At 54.1% G+C, this 17,538-nt stretch overlaps 1 protein-coding gene across 1 annotated transcript; it reads left to right on the top strand.

Moving 5' to 3' along the window:
* The first annotated feature begins 664 nt into the window (after window positions 1-664).
* Window positions 665-13,018, top strand: LOC116447990. Its single transcript, XM_032117855.1, has 3 exons — window positions 665-1,422; window positions 1,523-2,568; window positions 12,472-13,018. Exons 2-3 carry the CDS (start codon window positions 2,091-2,093, stop codon window positions 12,645-12,647), a joined length of 654 nt encoding a protein of 217 aa, XP_031973746.1. The 5' UTR covers window positions 665-1,422; window positions 1,523-2,090; the 3' UTR covers window positions 12,648-13,018.
* The last annotated feature ends 4,520 nt before the right edge of the window (window positions 13,019-17,538 follow it).

Raw genomic sequence — 17,538 nt, 5'->3', positions numbered from 1 at the left:
CTCACAGCTCCGTCACTGGTGAGAAGAAATTTTAAGATGCTGTTAAATGGTCCTGGGCACCAGAATTGGCTGTGACATGGTCCATGCACATTCTAGGGAGGACAGAAAAGCTTTTTCCTCCACATTTTCTTTGCTTCTGGGCTGCACAATCTGTCCATCACCAACTCAAACCCTGTTGATATTATTGTATGGGAGAGATGTTACCATTTTATTCTATACTCTTCCAACCCCCAGGCAGCTGGCAGGATTGCTGCTGGCTGGTAACAACACACATACACACACACACACACACACACATACACAAAGCTAATCTTTTGCTATTATTTCTCAGAAGCTCCATTTGGCTGCTTTCAGGCGTAATGTGGTGATTTCCTTGCCCTCGTGGCAGCTGTTTCTTACACGGGGGAGCAGCACCAAAAAAAAACCCAAAAAAACAAATAGGTGAAAAATGGAGCTGTGACTTATTTTCACTATTTTCACCTCCAAATATAGAAAGACAATTCCTCTCTGAGATTTCCTCTTCCTCCTCTTTAAATATGTCCCACTGCCTTCGAGCCAAGCCAACACCCCAGTGATGCCAGAGATCCCATCACCAAGGCAGATGAGATGTATTTGTAGGGAACATGAACCAGTTTAAGACCATTATCAAGGTGACCAAGGACAGGCTGGTTCTTACCAGCTGGCACAGACACCTTACGAGGGAGGGGAGATGCTGAGGGAGCTCAGCCTCAAACCCTCCGTGCTTTCTGCAAACCAGGCACCCCTCCGATGCCAAAACTTTGCTGGGTGGAGGCTGCCGGGGAGGCAGCGGGGCTGTGGGGAGCATCACTCTTCCGGGATGCTGGCGGTGGGATGGATGATGTCCTCCCCGCTCCCGGCAGCGCCCGCGATGTGATTCCTCCCTGCCGGCGGCAGCGCTCCCAGACAAAGGCTGAGCTCAGCACCCGCGGGCGGCTGGACCTGGGGTACCCACGCGCACCCACGCGAGCGCTCCGGCTGCTCCCCACCTTCCCCGGGAACATCCAGCAGACGGATCAAAGCTCATCGTTTGTCATCGAGAGGATTAACTCCGCGGGGAGCAGCGGCGGAGGCTGAGCCGACGCTCCCGCCACGCATCGCCTGCTTCGCAGCACGCTCAGGAGTTGTGGAGCCAACCTCCCGGCAGCTAATCCCCCTCGCTGCTGGAGCCGGGGAGGCTGGGAAGAGCCAGCAGGGCTGCAGGGTGAAGGGACGGGAGGGAAGAGGACGGGAAGGAGTGTCCGCACACACACACGCGTGCACCACCGGCACCCCGCACACGGCATCGGGCAGCGGCACCGGATCGGCGGCTGCTTGCGGGGAGCTCCGCAGGGAGCCCAGCCCTGAATAAAACAAGCTGGAGCATCAGGCGAGAGGATCTGTTCGCTTGGAGAAGTCTTTAAGGTAAAACCCGAGACCGGCCGCTTTGGGGCTGAGCTGGGGGCCGGGTGCCAGGCTCTCTGCCGGCGTGCTCGGTGTCTCTGACTTGGTTCTGTTTTTAAAGGAATCGATCGGGAGATGCCGGTAAAAGAAGTTGCTGAAAGCCAAGCAGGAATGGCCAGGAGCTGCGCGCCGCCGGCCCCGTCACACACCGGGAGCAGCTGAACTTTGTGGGGTCTGAACATTTTTCTCCTCCGCGAACGCTCTGGGCAGCGCTGACAGGAGAGTCAGGACGGCACCGCACACCTTGCGCCTGACCGAGTCTGGGGCAGAGCCACGGGGGAATTTCTCTCTCCCCAAGGACCATCGCCTCTGAAAAAAAAAAAAAAAAGCTGGAGAAGGGCAATTTATCTTTCTTTTCCAGATGACTGAAAATATCTACAGGATCCTGTCTCTCCAGTTTTCATCAGTGAGTAGCATAAGGGAGAGGCGGCTGAGGAACAAAAATGATATCGGTCAAAATCATTCCAGCACCTACTTTTTCCTAAGGAACTTCATGCCCATAGGGGTTTTCTGCAGGCATTTCCAGGAGTGAGACCGAGGTACCACAGATGCATCCCTACCAGATCATGTAAGAATTTGCAAATGAGAAACCTACCCCATCCAGACCTTCTCTGCCTGCTTTGCAGTACATGGTTTGGTGTAAGCAGAGCAATTCTCACCTCTTTCTGTCCTTTTTAAGTATCTTGAGCTTGGAGACCTCTTTCCTCATTGCAATTATGATTATTTGCAACATCAGTGCCATCAAAGATTGGAGCACTTTCCTTTCCCAAATCCTCCCCAGCGTCAACAAGACTCTGAACTTGGTGCAGCAAGTGGAAGCCACCACCAGCTCGGTGGTAAGTGTCCTCCAGGACCCCGAACAGGACAACTACCTGTCCAATAGCCAGTCCATGAACTCCAGCAACTTCACAGCTGGCCTGGACCACTTGTTCCAGTACTCATACTCGGACAATGACCAGCTCTACAAGGAGTACAAACCCCCTCCTCGAGACGCCATTCCTTTGCCCAAGGCTGTCCTCTACCTTCTCATGGCAGCCCTGGTGGTGGTGGCAGTGGCGTACGCCATCGTCGGGCATCTCATCAAGGACCTCATTTACGACTTTGTAGGTGAGTGTGGGCTTCACGCGTTGTGTGCTTGTGGCCAAAAAGAGCCTGGTGCCAAGCCTGGACGTGCTGGCTTGTGTCTCTGATTTGTGTGGGGTTTAGACCAAGCCTTGACCCTTTCACATTTGCAAGAGTGTTAGATTATTTAATGTGCTGGGTTCTCCAAACTGAGTTCTGTGTTGACCACCTTCCCAGAGAAAATCCTTGGGTTTAGCCGCCTTCCTAAAGAAGCAGATCTTGTGCCTCTGTGCGTGTGTATAAATGTGTGTGCATGAGTCTGTGTTGCCAAATGACTGTAAAATCCCTTGGCCAGTTTCAACTGAGCTTGGATTAGAGGTCTCCAACATTAAAAGTTTCATGGCAACAGATACCTGAGCACAGGATAACAACCCACCAGCGCACTGCAAAAGAAAAGCTGCCATAGGAGCTTAACCCCTTATTAGACACCAGTGAATCCACAAACTCCTAGGAAACACTGCTCAGCAGTCTGGTTCCCTTGTTGCCTTAGAAAAGCCATCACAGCCCCTGCAACAAATCCCTGTAATGACAGCCCAAAGAGGGTGCATTTTTTTGAGGTTTGGCTTCCTGGCTCTTTGGTTTCATCCTGTTGCTGATGAGTGCTGTCCCTCACCATTGGGGCCGAGAGCACAGACACTTGGCTGGCTGCTGTAGTCAGGCAGCGGGGCAGGCAGAGGTGCTTGGCTGCTTATGGCAAGCCCTCAGTGGCAGTCTTGCTCTTTGCCCCATAATTTGTAAGGCTGGTCACGCTGGGGAGTGTGAATGTGCCCAGTTCCCATCTGAATCCCTGGTACTTTTGGCCCCCACACCCCGACAGCCAGTTCACTGTGTCCTTTTGGGGGTTAGGGCCTTGCTTCAGGGTGCTGGCGACAGTTTTCCAGCTTGGATAGGGAGCCAGAAGGGATCCCCAGAGAGATTTAAGCTCCTGGCTCCTGCAGTTGTGCATATCCCCCAAAAGCTGTGGGGAGCAATGCCCTGCACAGGGGAGCGGGGCTGAAATCCCTTTGCACGCCCTTGCTCTGAGCCTGACCCCCAGTCAGGGTTGAAGCCCTGCAGGCTCCATCTCTGCAGGGGGAGGGAGATCACACTCATCTGGAACAAAATCCACGTGTTCATTCATGATTCTGCTTTATCTCCCTGCTCCTGGGACACAGGAGACACACACCCACTAAAACTCTGACCAGTGCCTGCGGGTGGGCAGCACCCCTGCCTCGCTGAAGGGAGGGCAAGCCAAGTCCTGTGGGCAGAGGGTCATGACTGGGCAAGGGCCGACAGATGCAGGGACACAGGGATTTAGAGAGAAGTTACCTGGGACAAGAAAGGTCAAACCTCCTGGCAGGGAGCAGTACTTGGGGTCTCACATGAGGCCGAGCCAGGAAAACGGCAGGGAGCTGCTGCTGAGCAGTCTTTCTTTGCCCCAGATGGAAGGGAATGGATATATTGTCTTAAAGTGATAAATTTAACACTTAATCAGCAGCTCGCTGGGGTTGTAACATCACCTGGCTCTGCTGCTCATCTGATTAAGTGTTGCCTTCCCCACAAAGGTAGGCAGTGGGGATAGCACCTAAAAATATACATGCTGCTGCCCCAAGATGCTCAAAGGACCAGGTCAGGCCAGGTTAGAAACTCCTCCGAGGAAGGGGCCGGTCCAGCCCCAGTGCCCCCACAGAGTAGACACCCCTGCCCCCATTGCTGGGGTCCCTAATGCAGGAGAGCACAGATGTGGGTGCTCAAAACCACCGCTTGCATGGGTACTGCAAAGCAGGGCCAAAATACAGAGAAATGCCATGCCCCTCCAGGCAGGGATGGAGGCTGCAGCCACGGTCAGGGGGCACCTGTGCCCCTGATGTGCTGCTTCCAACTCGGCACCAATGCTCCCTGGTGACCTTTAACTTTAGCCTTTGTGTGGGGCAAACTCAGCCAGGTGTCCCTTCTCTTGCAAAGCCCTTTGCAAAGGGACTTCCATGGCCTTTCACAGCACCACGGCCATCCCAGGGGCTGGACAAGCTCAGGGACAAGGGTCTGCCCACTTCCTGCCACTTTGGAAGAAGCCTTTTCCCAGTTCAACAGCCCTTGATGAGGGCACAGCACCCTCCCTGCCCTGGGTGGAGGTAATATCTGTCCGAGTTAGGGGCAGAAATCCAGATTTGAGCTTCTTCCCCCTCCAGGCAGAGAGGAAAAGGCATTTTCCAGACTCTAGCAGCAACCCTTAGTGCCGAAGGCTGCCTCCAGCTCACCCTAGTTAGCACTCTGGGCCCATCTTCCCACAATTTACACACTTAAAATGAGCCAGTCCTCGAAGGAGAGCGGATGAGACCGTGTTTGTTAACACTGCCAAGGAACAGCCTTTAAAGAGAAGGTTTCATTTGAATGAGTTTGCATAAAATCACTTTAGGGACAGGACAGAGAGACCAAGGGACAGTAAATAAGAAGCTGCTCTATTAACTGCCTTAACACAATGCCTGGATTTATATACTCGGCAGCAGCTCCAACCTCTGCTATCAGCGTTTCTGCACTAATCATGCTCAGAAATATACAGGGAAAGATGGAAATAAGATGCCAAAGGGCTGGAGCCTGTTTCAGAGAGATTAAAGTGTGAATAGTTAATCGCTGCCTTAAACAGTCACTTGGAGGCATCAGGGATGATTATGACCCCTCAATAACAGCTTGTCGGACACGGCTTGGGGAGTCAAAGCATCACCCAGCCCCCTGCACTCACAGGAACAATGAGAAGCAGGTGCCGGGCTCAGTTTCGGATGGTGAAGGGGTCCTCAGGATGCTGCCAAGGTTTTTTCCCTGCGAAATCTAAACGGGTATTTGAGACACTGACACCTATCTTGCAGATGCTTCTTAAAAAATCAATTAGAGCTTGCCCAGGCATTCCCAGGAGGAGATGAACATCGCTGCTTTGCCCAGCGGGCTGGGGAGCAGTGGAAAATGGGAGGCTGCACTGGAGAAGGAGGAAAGATGCACTGTCGGAGAGAGGGAACGCAGAGCACCTGGATATGGAAAAGAGGGCTCTGAAAGAGCCCCTCTTCGGCTCTTCCTGGAGACACCTGGCCAAGGAGAGCCCCAAACAGCTTAATTTCTCTCCAGTCCCACCCGCTTGCTCTGAGCTGACCAAGTCTCACATTTGGCTTTCCCAAAATTCATCAGATGTCTCTGCTTGGGGTCGGACGCGAGCCCCACGAGGAGGGTGGGAAGGAGGCTGCTGCGTGAGCACAGCTCAGACCCCACCACCAGTTAAGGCAAATTGAGTCGAAGCATTTGGAAAGCTGCTTAACTCGGAAGCGCTGGAGAGCTGCCAGAGCCGGCGCTGCGGCGAGGAGCTGGCTCGGCAAATGACAAGCCTGTCACCAACGTACGAGGCGCCTAATTACTGCAATCCTTGGGAATCAGCCCGCCCTCCCTCCTCCGACCCCAGCAGCTCGCTGAATATCGCTCTTATTTAAACATTTAAAAAAAAAAAAAGCAGGAAAAAGGGGAAAAAATGAAAAGTTTGACTGGAAACAAAGCTGTTGCCATGGAGACTGCACGCGTGTGGTCGCTGGGAAAGGGGAAAGCATCTTGCTCCTGCACGGGAACCACACGGGAAGGGTCTGATGGTCTGCGTGGGAGCAATGCCTTGCAGGGAGACCTTGGCTGGTGTCACCTGGTTCAGCCAAGGTCTCCTCTGAGCTGCTCATCTCCAGAGGAGACCTTGGAGGAAACTTTTCCCTCGGGAATGGGCCCAAGGCAGATGCCCAGCTGGGGCAAGGCAGGGCAGGTTCACTGACACTGGCGGGACTGTGCTGGTCGATGGCTTTGGGACTGCTCAAAACCCTACGCCATCCTTGGAGTGAGGTCTTTCTTTTCTTTGCCCTTTTGACCCACCAGCCATATTTTTATTTTTCAGCCTTATCTCCAACCACCACATTTCAGGCTTCTTTAGGAAACGGTCTCCTTGAACAAAGAAACTGTGCATGAATGTAGCATTGCTGAAAATAGTTGCTGGGTGATCCTGCAGAGACACGGGATCCACTTGTAATTGCTCCCCCAGAATCGCAGGGCTCTGAGGATAATTCAGCCCACGGCAGGGATTGCAGACAGCATCTTAGGCCCATCAGAGAGGACTCATATGTCTTCTTTTTAAGCTCTGTTTTGATGATGATTCGTTTGCCTCCCAAAAGCTGTGGGAAGAAACCACGTCAGGTTCCCTTCTGCTTTCCCATCTCAGTGCTAACCCACCTCTGACACTAATCCCCTGCCTGTTTCCCTTCTGGTGCATGGAGGTGCATCAGGAGCTCCTTAGCTGCGGTGTAGGGAAGCAGTGGCTGCTGTAGGATGACTTTCACCAGGATAATTCCCACTCCCACTCACAGGCTGGAGCTGTTGGCCGGACAATCAGCCACAGTGGTCTGACCCTGCAAAAAGGGGCCACTCCAGGACAGCTGCATTTGCAGCCAAACCTTTGGAGCTCAGAGCTGGAGGAGAGGGACGGCTTCCAGCACACACTGCTGGGCATCGGCCGAGGCGTCAGGGATACAACATCCCACAGCAGCCTTCCCATTCCTGCCGTCGTGTGGTCAAGGGATGTGTCAGGTCCTTGGGGCAATGGCTGTGTTTCTCTACTGCTCTACAAGTGCTGGTGGTCTTCCTTGAGCTGAGACCAAGCACAGCTCCTCACTCTCTGGTCACCTCCACTCTGCCTCTGGAAGATATGGGTAGCAAACATCCACCCCCAGGAGCATGCCTGCCTCCCACCTACCACACCTGAGCCACCACCTCTCAGAGACCCACTCTCTGGAGCAGCAATGCTGCCTGATGGATGGGACTGGGATCAAATGCAGGCTTGGTCCGGGGTTGCTCTGGTGCACAGAAGCTGTTTCTAAGAGAATATCGTAATTAATTGAATGCCTCTTCTGTGTCACCCCTTTCCCCACCAGATGCTTCATACTGGTGGCAGCTCTGCAGGGGAACAGTGTCCTTACCTGTCCATCAGCAAAGCAGAGTGCTCATGCTGTTTGGGGTGCAGGACAATTTTGACTCAGCCAGCACAGCAGATCTGACAATTTTTTGCAAAACAGGGAAGGAAGAACAAACCTCAAGATCAAATTCATTTAGAAAGAAGTGAATCTGAGGTGGAAAGGGGGATTTCTAACAAATTACTGTTGCCAGGGATAGACGTAGATTTTCCATCAGAACAAACCTGGGAGTTACCTGCTGATTTTGCTAATGAATAAGTAGAGTCTGTCCTGCAAATGAGACAGATACAATGTCCAGCTGCGACTGCTGCATCATGTCAAAGACATGAGGGATACCCTTGAACTCATGTCCATCGGGAATGCTCCAGCCAGAGCTGGCCCTGCCTTGCTGCAGAGCACCATGTGACTGCTGGGTCAGTACTTGTTTCAAAGAAAGAGGTGCTTCTGCTCCTGCTGATGGGAAAGGAGCTTTTTTAGCAGCTGCTTTCACACCCAGCTCCATTTAAAGCAAAACTAGAGCACGAGTTTGATTGTTCATCGAACATGTTGCCCCTTCCTTTGCTTGTTTCCATCTCTACAGTGACTGTGAATGTCTCACTCACCAGGCTGCATTTAAATTCCAGCCCTTTCTTCCACTTCCTTCTGCTCTTCTGCTTGGGATATCTCTTTTCCAGTGGCTGAAGTGCCTCGTGGACATCCCACCCTGCCACCAGTGAATGCGGGGGACCTGGCCACCCCACTGGGATGACCCTGAGCATAGGGCAACCCCATGCCCCTCTGCACAGAGAAAACAGGAGGCTGCTCCCTGCTGCCTGCACCGTCAGGGATTTCTGAGCAAGGACCAGCCCTCATGCTGCTGGTACGAGAAGGGCACGCTGTGACATCTGGGCAACCCTGGTGCTTTTCTGTCCCTAAAAATACAGCATATCCCAAGGGTCCTGCTTCCAGGGGTGCTGTCAAAGACTCGGACAGAGCCAGGGATGTGCAGGGGCATTTTGAGCCACATCGCTCTGCTCCTTGGGGATAATAGTAATAATAACAACAGAATTGCTATTCCACAGCTCCTGATTTTGCCAGTCTGCTCTATCTCCTCTCTCCAGCTGCTTTGGATCAATCGCTCCATATCGATCTCACCCCACCTCAGCACTTCCCACCTCTCCACTGGCCCTGCAGACCCCAGCAGGCACACTGAGCCTCGGCAGCACCTGATGAGCAGGAAGAGGTGTCTCTGGGTTAGACGCTGCTCCCCCAGCCTGGCTGAGAAAGGCACTTTGTCCCTCTCTTTTATCCAAGACATTCACACACACGCCCGCGTGCACGCCCTGGGTTTTGCAGCATGTGTTATGAGCTCCTTCCAGTGGCTGGGTACGGGCAGGCAATGCTTTTTTCTTATCTCCAAAGTGTGACTGTCCTGAGTGTGGACATGCCACTGCCCCAGGAGCACATTGTGTGATCTCTGCTCACCCCAGCTCTGCCCTCGGCTCTCCCAGGTGCATTGGGTGTCCTGGTTCAGCCTGAGTTTGCTCACCTTCTGGCTGGAGATATTGTGTGAACCCATACGTGGACTTTGATGCAAAAGAGGATTTTGTTTTCCTCTCAGTGGCAATTGTGTCTAATTTTTGTGGCTCATGCATCCCCCCTGCCAGCTGTAAGGGATGGAGAGAGAAATACCTGACAAGGTGCTGAGGGCTGCAGCTCCCTTGGGCCGGTCACCACCACTCCTTGGCTCCCAGCCCTTGGCCACCCCCATTACTGAATTACACCCCCCTGCAGGGTTCATTATCCGAGGTTTGCAGCCTGTGCTTGCGCATGACGTGAGGTTGTGCCTCCCATCCCCTGCAAAGTTCCTTCCGCATCAGAGCGAGGTTTAATCCCATTGACGCCAAAGATGTGCAGGTCTCCTCTCTCTTCTCCCTTATCTCTCCCCAGACATGCCATGGGTGACCCTGGGAGACCTTGGTTTCTCCCCCACAAACTGAGAGGAGCCAGAGGGAGAAACTGGGGAGGATCATGCATGGCTGTGACAGAGCTGGTGGTGGCTGGCAGGGGACCTGAGGGTGCTGACATTTTTATGGTTGTTTCTCAGGAGATCCTCTGCCAGCTCCACGGGGCCTTGCTCCCCTCTTCCACACATGGCAACACGCTGAAGTTACAGGCCATAAATGGCCACAAATAACATGTAATTGTGTAATTACTTCACTCCTTACTTACACAGTCAAATCATAAAGGCATCGCAGTAAATACCCACTAATGACAGCCTAATTACATCTTCCTGCAGATTACTGGGTAATTAGATCCAGCAGGCTCCAGAAATAATTCCCAGGGAAGCAGTGGTTGGGATTAGCGCGTACAATCCAGCCTGCTCTTACCCAGGAATTAGACTGCAGCAGCCTCACACGAGCCACCTTCCCTGGGCACCCCGGCCAGCCACATCCCCTTTGGTGACAATGCACTGTGACACTTTTCCCATGCAAATGGCTTTTGCTGGTGCCCTTGGCGCTCTCCCAAAACACCCATCCACTGCATTTCTGCCTTTACCACAGTGCCTCATCCAGCTCTTGCTTCTTCTTCTGCCCACAAATGTCACCAGGGGTTCATCATCAGGCCACCAAATGCCACTCACGGGCATGCAGCGCTCTGTGCTTCCTGTTGCATGCAGCAATCCTCATCCACTGGCTCCTGGGATATTTGAGGACCCATCACCCCTTTTTCACAGGTTATTCCCCTTCTTCGCTGCTGCTCCCACTGGAGTTTTATGGCTGACGTCAAGAAAAGCAAGCTGAGAACTTTAATAGTATTTGTAGGAGGCAATCTTGTTACTGTCTTCGGATTCTCCTCACGGCAAGCAGCTGCGCGGGGGCTGGAGATGCCTGCAAGGTCTTGGGGGCAAGAGGCTCTGTCTGGGATGGACCAGACAGGGCCAGACCAGAAAGAAGGTGGTGGAGTGTTTGGCCTTTAGTCTAAAGCCAGTAAAGCCAAGCAAAATCAAAGCTAAAAAGGAAAAAAAGACCTAAATGAGCCTTCTGGGCTTGGCTGATTTCCTTGGGGAAGGGTTGTGATGGGGAGCCCAGTCTCTGGTGGGGGCTGTGGGTTATGCAAGTGAAAGCTAAATGTCCTGGTTGGGACTCAGGGCAGACACAGGGCTCCTCAAAACCTTTTGACTACTTCTTTGCTGAGTTTCCCAACCACTCTTGCCAGCACTGTGGTGGCTGAGGGAACTGTGGTCGTTCTTCTCCTGCCTTTCCTGTTGGACAACCAGGAAACCCTGCTAGCGCAGTGATGAAGGGGAAGAAAAGAGGAAAATCAAGGAAAAACTCTCCAGACATGTTGCCTGTGCCCAGAGTGGGGGGAGCTCTATTCTCCTCCAGCCAGCCGATGCTGGCAGTGGGGCACAAACCTCTCCACTCCCTGTCCAGTTCCCTTGGCAGGATGGACACCTACCCTGGCTCCACAGCATGAGCATCATCCTGAAAGTCATGTTCTGCTCTCTTGGGGGTGGTGTGGCCAAATGGCTTCAGGCTGCAGAGAAAATTCAAATATTGCATTGCAAAAACAACAAAACTTCTGGCTTTTTTTTTAAAGAAAAAAAAAGAAGGAGAAGCTCTGGGGCTATCAAAAAAGCCCAAAATTTGACCTACAGCGCACACACTGAGCACAGGGAGGCCCACAGGTCATTTCTGTCTCTCTGCTCACACCTGAAGAAATGTCTGGACACCACTGGTGAGCTGAGAAATGAGAACTTCCATTCCCTTCACACCTGGCATCCCACCCTGGCATTTGCTGTCATTCAGCCCCAGTTTTGCCTCAAAACTTTTTTCTGCAGCCCATGAGAAAGGCATCATCTCACTGGGATTGCATTTCAGTGTCCCTGCTCCATCAGGAAGCCTGTGTCTTCCACTGAAGAGCTGTAACTGGAATGCCCTGTGGGGACAGAAAATACCCCATGCTGCAAAGGAGAGAAATGGTATTCCTTGAGATCCAGTGGCAAATAAGCAGAGTTCCTCAGGAACAGCAAAACCAGGCTGCTCCTTTTGTCTGCCTCCTGACAGCCACCTCTGCTTTATTTTGGTAGCAGAGCTAAAGCAGAGGGATGCTGGTGCTCCACTGCCCACCACCACCAGGTCCTGGGGCTACTCTCCCCTCACCTGGGTTTCCCCAGCTTTGGTACCCTCGTTGCTGGTGCATTCCCATCTTGGCTGGGCATGGCCCCTCACTGCCCAAACAGCCAAATTTTTTTAAAGATAGCTGTTTGGGAAGCAGCACCACCTGCTTTCACTGAGCTGCAGCCCCTTGTGCTGCAGGGGATGTTTCAGTCATGCTGTCATCCAGCATGTATTTTAAAGGGGGATCACTCACCCCCAGCGTTGTGGCAGTGGCGTGGATCAGCTCAGAGCCAGGTCCTGGTGCTCTGGTGACCAGCAAGAAGCACAGCCCCAAAGTTGCCATGGGGGGTTTGAGGCCCTGGTATGGCTGTAATATACTCTCAAGGCAGAAAATCCATGTCCCCAACCATGTCTCCAGCCCCATTTGGATGTCACATAGTTATTTAATCGTTCACTCTGTCTGACAGCAAAAACCCACTGCAGGAAATAGATTGCTAGAGACCCCAGATGCACACTTCACTTTGGAGGCACTTCACTCTCATTTGTGGGATTAACAGGGTGATTTCATCTGCCTAAGCCGGGAGGGCTTCCAGAAACCAGCAGCTTGAAAACCAGCCCAGAGCTGGGAAGAGCAGAGATCCCAGCACCAGGGGAGTGGAGGGAGCTGAAGGGGCAGGTGTGGGCAAGGAACACTCCTGGAGGGGTAAGCACCCAAAGCTGGAGGTAGGTCGTAGCAGGAGGCAGCAAGTTTGGAGCCACCTTGAACTCTGGAAACAGCTGGCGGTAACCAGGTGCCTGTTTTGTGCTTTTCCCTCCTCCAGAATGGATCTTTGGCCCCAACCCGGATGACAACAGCAACAAGAGCGACATCAACTGCATCAGCAACAGCGTCAACGAGATGAGTGAGATGCCCGAGGTGCCGCGGCACCGGGACCGCCAGCCCCAGGACGTGGTCATTGCCATCGGCGAGACTTGCCACTTGCCACAGCAGACGTGACCGGCGCCACATCTGGGCCAGGCGGGATGGAGCAGTGGGATGGAGCAGCAGGATGGAGAGGAGGGATGGAGTAGAGGGATGGAGCGGAAGGATGGAGCAGTGAAAGTGCAGCAGCCACCTTGCAGGACCGGGCAGGGAGAGGAAGGGATGGGCAGAGCCGGCACCGTGGAGCAAAGCCCTTCTCCCCCTGGTTTTACCAGCCTTTAAAGACCTTTCCGGGGTGGGTGGCATCACCCCTTCTCCCAGGCTTGTCAGCCCTGTCCTGACATCTGCCCTTGGGTTTGTGACCCCCTCTTTGTTCCCTGTGAATAGCAAAAAAGAAAAAGCAAATGCAAAATACACCCACCAAACAAAGCTTGCAAGAGAAATGAGCCGGAGAGAGGCCGGGCGGTCCTTTGGCATGTGGCTGTCCACTGGTGTGGGAATGGGGTGGTGAAAAGGGCAAAGGAGACAAGGAGGCTGCAGAGAAATGGGGATGTCTGCATTTCTGGGGACCGGCCCAGGACACAGCAGAGAGAGCTGGGAGCTGCAGAAAGGCACAGAAGGGTCAGTAGGGCCCAAATCCCCCGGTACATTGGTGACCTGCCTGGGCCACCACTCCTGCCTTTAGTTTTGCAGCTCCAGCTCACAGCCCATTTCAGCAGGTGTGTCCTGTGCCTCTGGGACAGCAGGGTGACCGCCCAAACTCCCCAGGGAGCCTTATTCCTCCACACCGGTGGCCAGGCCAGGGCCATCACATTCCCTCCACCACAGCTCTGCTTGAGCCCAGTACCCCCTGATGGGAGCAGCTCTCTTGGGACCAGGCACAACCCCTTTCTCTGAGGAATGTTGCTAGAGAGGACAGGGACCCACCTGCATGAAATCCCAACTCTTCAAGGGGGAAAATAGCCCTTATATGTCTGCATCCTTCAGACTATCCCAGCGTAACCACCTCCTACACCAACCCCAAAGTTTCTGCCGCCCCAAGGGGTGCTGGCTCTGTACTGGGGTCAGCCCCATGTGCACTGATGGAGCAGGGAGACCTCCCTCTTCTCCCTGCATGCCTTCCTCTTCCCTGCCAGAGCACCACCAACCAAAATTGCCCTTCTCTCTGCCCAAAGACATTCTTTCCCATTTCTAACTCCGGGCAGATCCCTGCTCCTCACTTTTTAAGGGGCTCAGGGGAAAATGTGGGGGCAAGCTCCCAAACCATGTGGGGAAAGGAGCATGCTGATGGCTTCATTGCTATTTTAAGGTCAGGTCTTATCCCACTCAGGATTTTAAACTAGGATCCATAATTTCTCTGTATAGCAGAGTGGAGGCACTGGGACCAAGCATATTCCTTGTGCCTCTCCCTGATGAAGATCGCTTTTCTCTCCACATCTTTCCTGAACTTAGAAAAAATGGTTATATGGACGTGCCACAGACCCAGTCCTGAGAAAAGGCCATGGCCCAGATTCCTTCCTCTGCATTCATGGAGACAAGCCCTGCCTTTTCCCAGCCTGCAGTACCCAGCACACCACGAATAGCAGGGGCCAGAACAGCATTTTCCCCTCCTGAAAGTGGTTAAGGAAACTGGATGTGGTTCCAAACTCCTGCTCCAAGGGCTTTAATGAGAGCCATTACCAGCAGTCCCATGCTGGGGCTTTGTCGGCTTTTCAGCGAGCAAAGGCAGAGGACAGTATCTCGGACCTCCCCCCCGTAACTAACCATTTCCCATCAGACTCAGTGTCCTGCCACCATCATCTTTCTCCGGTTTTTTGGCCCTGGCTTTGTAGCGTGGCTGCTCTGGCAGCTGCCAGGCTTCTCCTGTGCTGCTGGGGCTGTGGAGGGGAGCTGGACAGCGATGCCCTGGCAGCACGAGGGGGATGTTGGGGCATGATCCCACCAGTAACTCTCAGCTATTGGGAATAGGGTTGCAGCACCAGAGCTGGAAACTGGGAAGGTCCAGATTCCTGGGGGACAGGAGGCTGCATATGAGGGGTTGGTTTCCTTGCTCCCCTGCTCTTTCAACATCAGCAGGCTGGACATCGGGGTCACCCAGGTGCCTCTGACCACCGCTCAGGAGGGACAGTGGCACACTGTGTCTCACACTGGCACTGCTCACAGAGGGACTGGTTCCTGCCATGGGGACACGCCACTCACTGGGCACAACTGGTCCCCCCACGGCTGCAGCAACAGCCCAGGGACTCACCTGCACTGCAGACCCATCACCCATCAACTGCTGGAAATAAGGTGGAGGCTTCCCTGAGCATGGAGGCAGCCACCTCCACTCCAGCCGGGCTCTTTTTCCCTTCCTGAGACATCTGGGGTCCCACATGGCGTGGTTTGAACCCCAGGAGATGCTCCTGCACCAAGCAGCAACTCGCACGCAGGGCCGGCGTGGCTGTCACCCACCCGAGGCCACTGTCCTCTGAGCAGGAGCAGAAGGAAGGAGCCCAGCTCCCTCCTGTGGCCACCTGCACCGGGGTCCGCCAGACTGCGCAATTCTGGCAAGGGGCTGGCGAGGAAGTGCCCTCAGCCCCCTCCCCTCAGCCTCTTTGAAGCCCCTCATTTGCAGGGGTGCCAGGAGGGACCCTGGTGCTGTGTCCATCTCCAGGACTGACCAAGCACTGGGTGGTGTTACGGCAGTGTCCATGGTGAGGTAAAACACCAAATCCCTCCCTGAGCCGCGGGGTCACACCTGGTCAATGCCAGGAGGCAGGGCTGGCACCAGAGCTCTGCAGGACCCCGTGGCTGTGGCTGCTTTTGGAACTGACCCCCCTGGAACCTGCCACGGACGGGGGAACACCACGGAGGACAGCAGTTTCCCACATCCCCTTTCTCCACATCCCCCCATCCCTGCATCATTGCCATAATCTGGCACCGGCCTTCCCCCTAATTTGTCCCCAGACATATCACCAGACACTAGTGCTGAGCTCTGAGGATGATTGTGAGCCTATCAGAGAGCCCCAAGACCGCGGAGCCATTCTGCCTCCAGACACCGGAGGCAGAGTGTGGCTTTTGGCTGCCACAACCCCTGTCCCTCCAAGAATTCAGTGTTTTCCTGCCCAGCCATGCACCCATGCAGCTGGCTGCATTTTGGAGGACATCTCCAGTACCCTCAGAGGACCTTTGAAGTGGCGTGGCAGGACAGGACCAGGCAGATGAGTGAGGCTGTGAGGATGGGGAAGAGAAAATTCCATGTTTTTGTTAGGGGTGTGCAAATGGCACAGCACCCTCGTGTGCCCTTCCACCAGGACCCTCTCTCCAGGCTCAGCTGTCCCCCTCAGCCCTCTCCTTGCCCCCCACAACCTCTGAGCAGGGGACAAGTGTCTGGTCATACCACAGCAGTGACCAGGAAGGGGGGGGGAGAGGGGAGGCTTCTTTGGGGATTTTTGGGGATGCTGAGGGGGAAGGGGTCTGATGAGTGTGCCAGGCTATTCCGACTGCTCCCATCCCTGCACCTCTTCAGTGCAGGAGGTTGCTCTTTAATTCCCTCTTTCCTCTCCTAAGCGCCTTAGGGAGCAGAGATGAGAGATGCTGGTGCTTTTTATAGCAGCCATAATCCCTGCTGCTCACACTGCCTGCACCTCCTGCCCTGAGACAGAGGGCTGAGCCTCCAAAATGGGGGCTGCTGCCCAAAAACTGCCTCGAACCCCTTGGGCTCCCAGCATTGCCTCTCTCCCAGCGCACAGATCCCAGCTGGGGCTGGTTCTGGACTCAAGACCCCTTTGCAGAAGGCGTTGGACAGCCACAGGTGCTGCGCTCTGACAAGGAGGGAAGGGCAGAGAGATGTACAGAGACACATGGATGAGCATCAGAACAACTGCCAGGTCTCCCTCTCCTCCAAGACTTGTGGAACTGGAACCAACCCCACAGCACAGCCACAAGAAAGTCCTCAGGGACAAGAGGAGACTGGGGGTTTCTTTCCTTTCTATCTCCCCCAGCTTTACAAAAGGAAAACTGAGGCAGGGAGGGAGCAGGGAAGGGGCTCCTGGCCCTTCAGCCCAGGAGCTGAGTCCTTTGCAGGGCAGCTGATGAGCTTTAAAGGCTAAGAAAGCCTTTACTTGGATGTAACCCCAGGACATGAGCTTCAGCATTTCACCAGGATCATTTTGGTGCTGGGGTGGCTGGTTTCCCTCACCCAGCCTGTGCCTGCAAAGCCACGGATGGCATTTGGGCCATCCAGGTTTCATCCCTGGGGATGAAGGGGACTGAGGAAAAGGGATGTGAAATGGGGCAGTGGGACGTTTGGTGTGGGGCAGGAGCAGGTCCTGGGAGAGGCATATTTCACCTCCTGTCCCTGTCCTGGTGGTCAGTGCTGTCCTTCCACCCAGCCCCAGTCCATGTCACCACCCCAGGACCACAGCCACCAAGGGAGGGCACGAGCACTGCAGCTGCTTTGTTCCCATTGCCATTTCTCTCTCCAGCAGCTCAGCTGTTACTTCTCTCCAGCCAAAAGTCCCCCTGACTGCCAGGAGGAACCAGCACAGCTCCCAGCCTTTTACTGTTTCTGTTTTACTGCCCATGGTTGGGCAGATGAAATTTTCTCTGCTCATGCACCCCAGACCAGAGGGAGGAGAGGGCATCCTGGCAAATACTGCTTAAAACCATTCCAGCCCTGCCTGCCAACTTTGCCCTGCTGTAGGTCTGGCCCTTGTCTCCCACAGCTTCTTTGCAAGACATTTGCTGTAATTTTCCCTCTAAACACCCCCCAGGGGAAAAAAAACAACCCAGAGGGGGGTGGTTCTTCTAGGTCGGGCTGAGCTAAGACAGGGAAAGAAGATTAATTTCTCAGAGGAGCAATTCAGATTTTTCTTCTGCTCCTCTCTGAGGACTGAGACAGAGCTGGTGGCAGGACCACACTCCTGGGCACACACGGGTTTTGGTTGTCACCCCTGGGGTGGCACTGAGCGGGACGTCCCCAGAT

This window comes from Corvus moneduloides, chromosome 9 (genome assembly GCF_009650955.1).
Source record: "Corvus moneduloides isolate bCorMon1 chromosome 9, bCorMon1.pri, whole genome shotgun sequence".
NCBI classification, from domain to species: domain Eukaryota; kingdom Metazoa; phylum Chordata; class Aves; order Passeriformes; family Corvidae; genus Corvus; species Corvus moneduloides.
This window is presented reverse-complemented; position numbering and strand designations above follow the sequence as displayed.

What these genes read in the sequence shown, in the direction of transcription:
- LOC116447990 (XM_032117855.1), top strand. Translation starts at nt 2,091, where the DNA reads ATGGTTTGGTGTAAGCAGAGCAATTCTCACCTCTTTCTGTCCTTTTTA. An exon ending in CCTCATTTACGACTTTGTAG is followed by an intron (nt 2,569 to 12,471) that starts GTGAGTGTGGGC and finishes TCCCTCCTCCAG; the next exon opens with AATGGATCTTTGGCCCCAAC.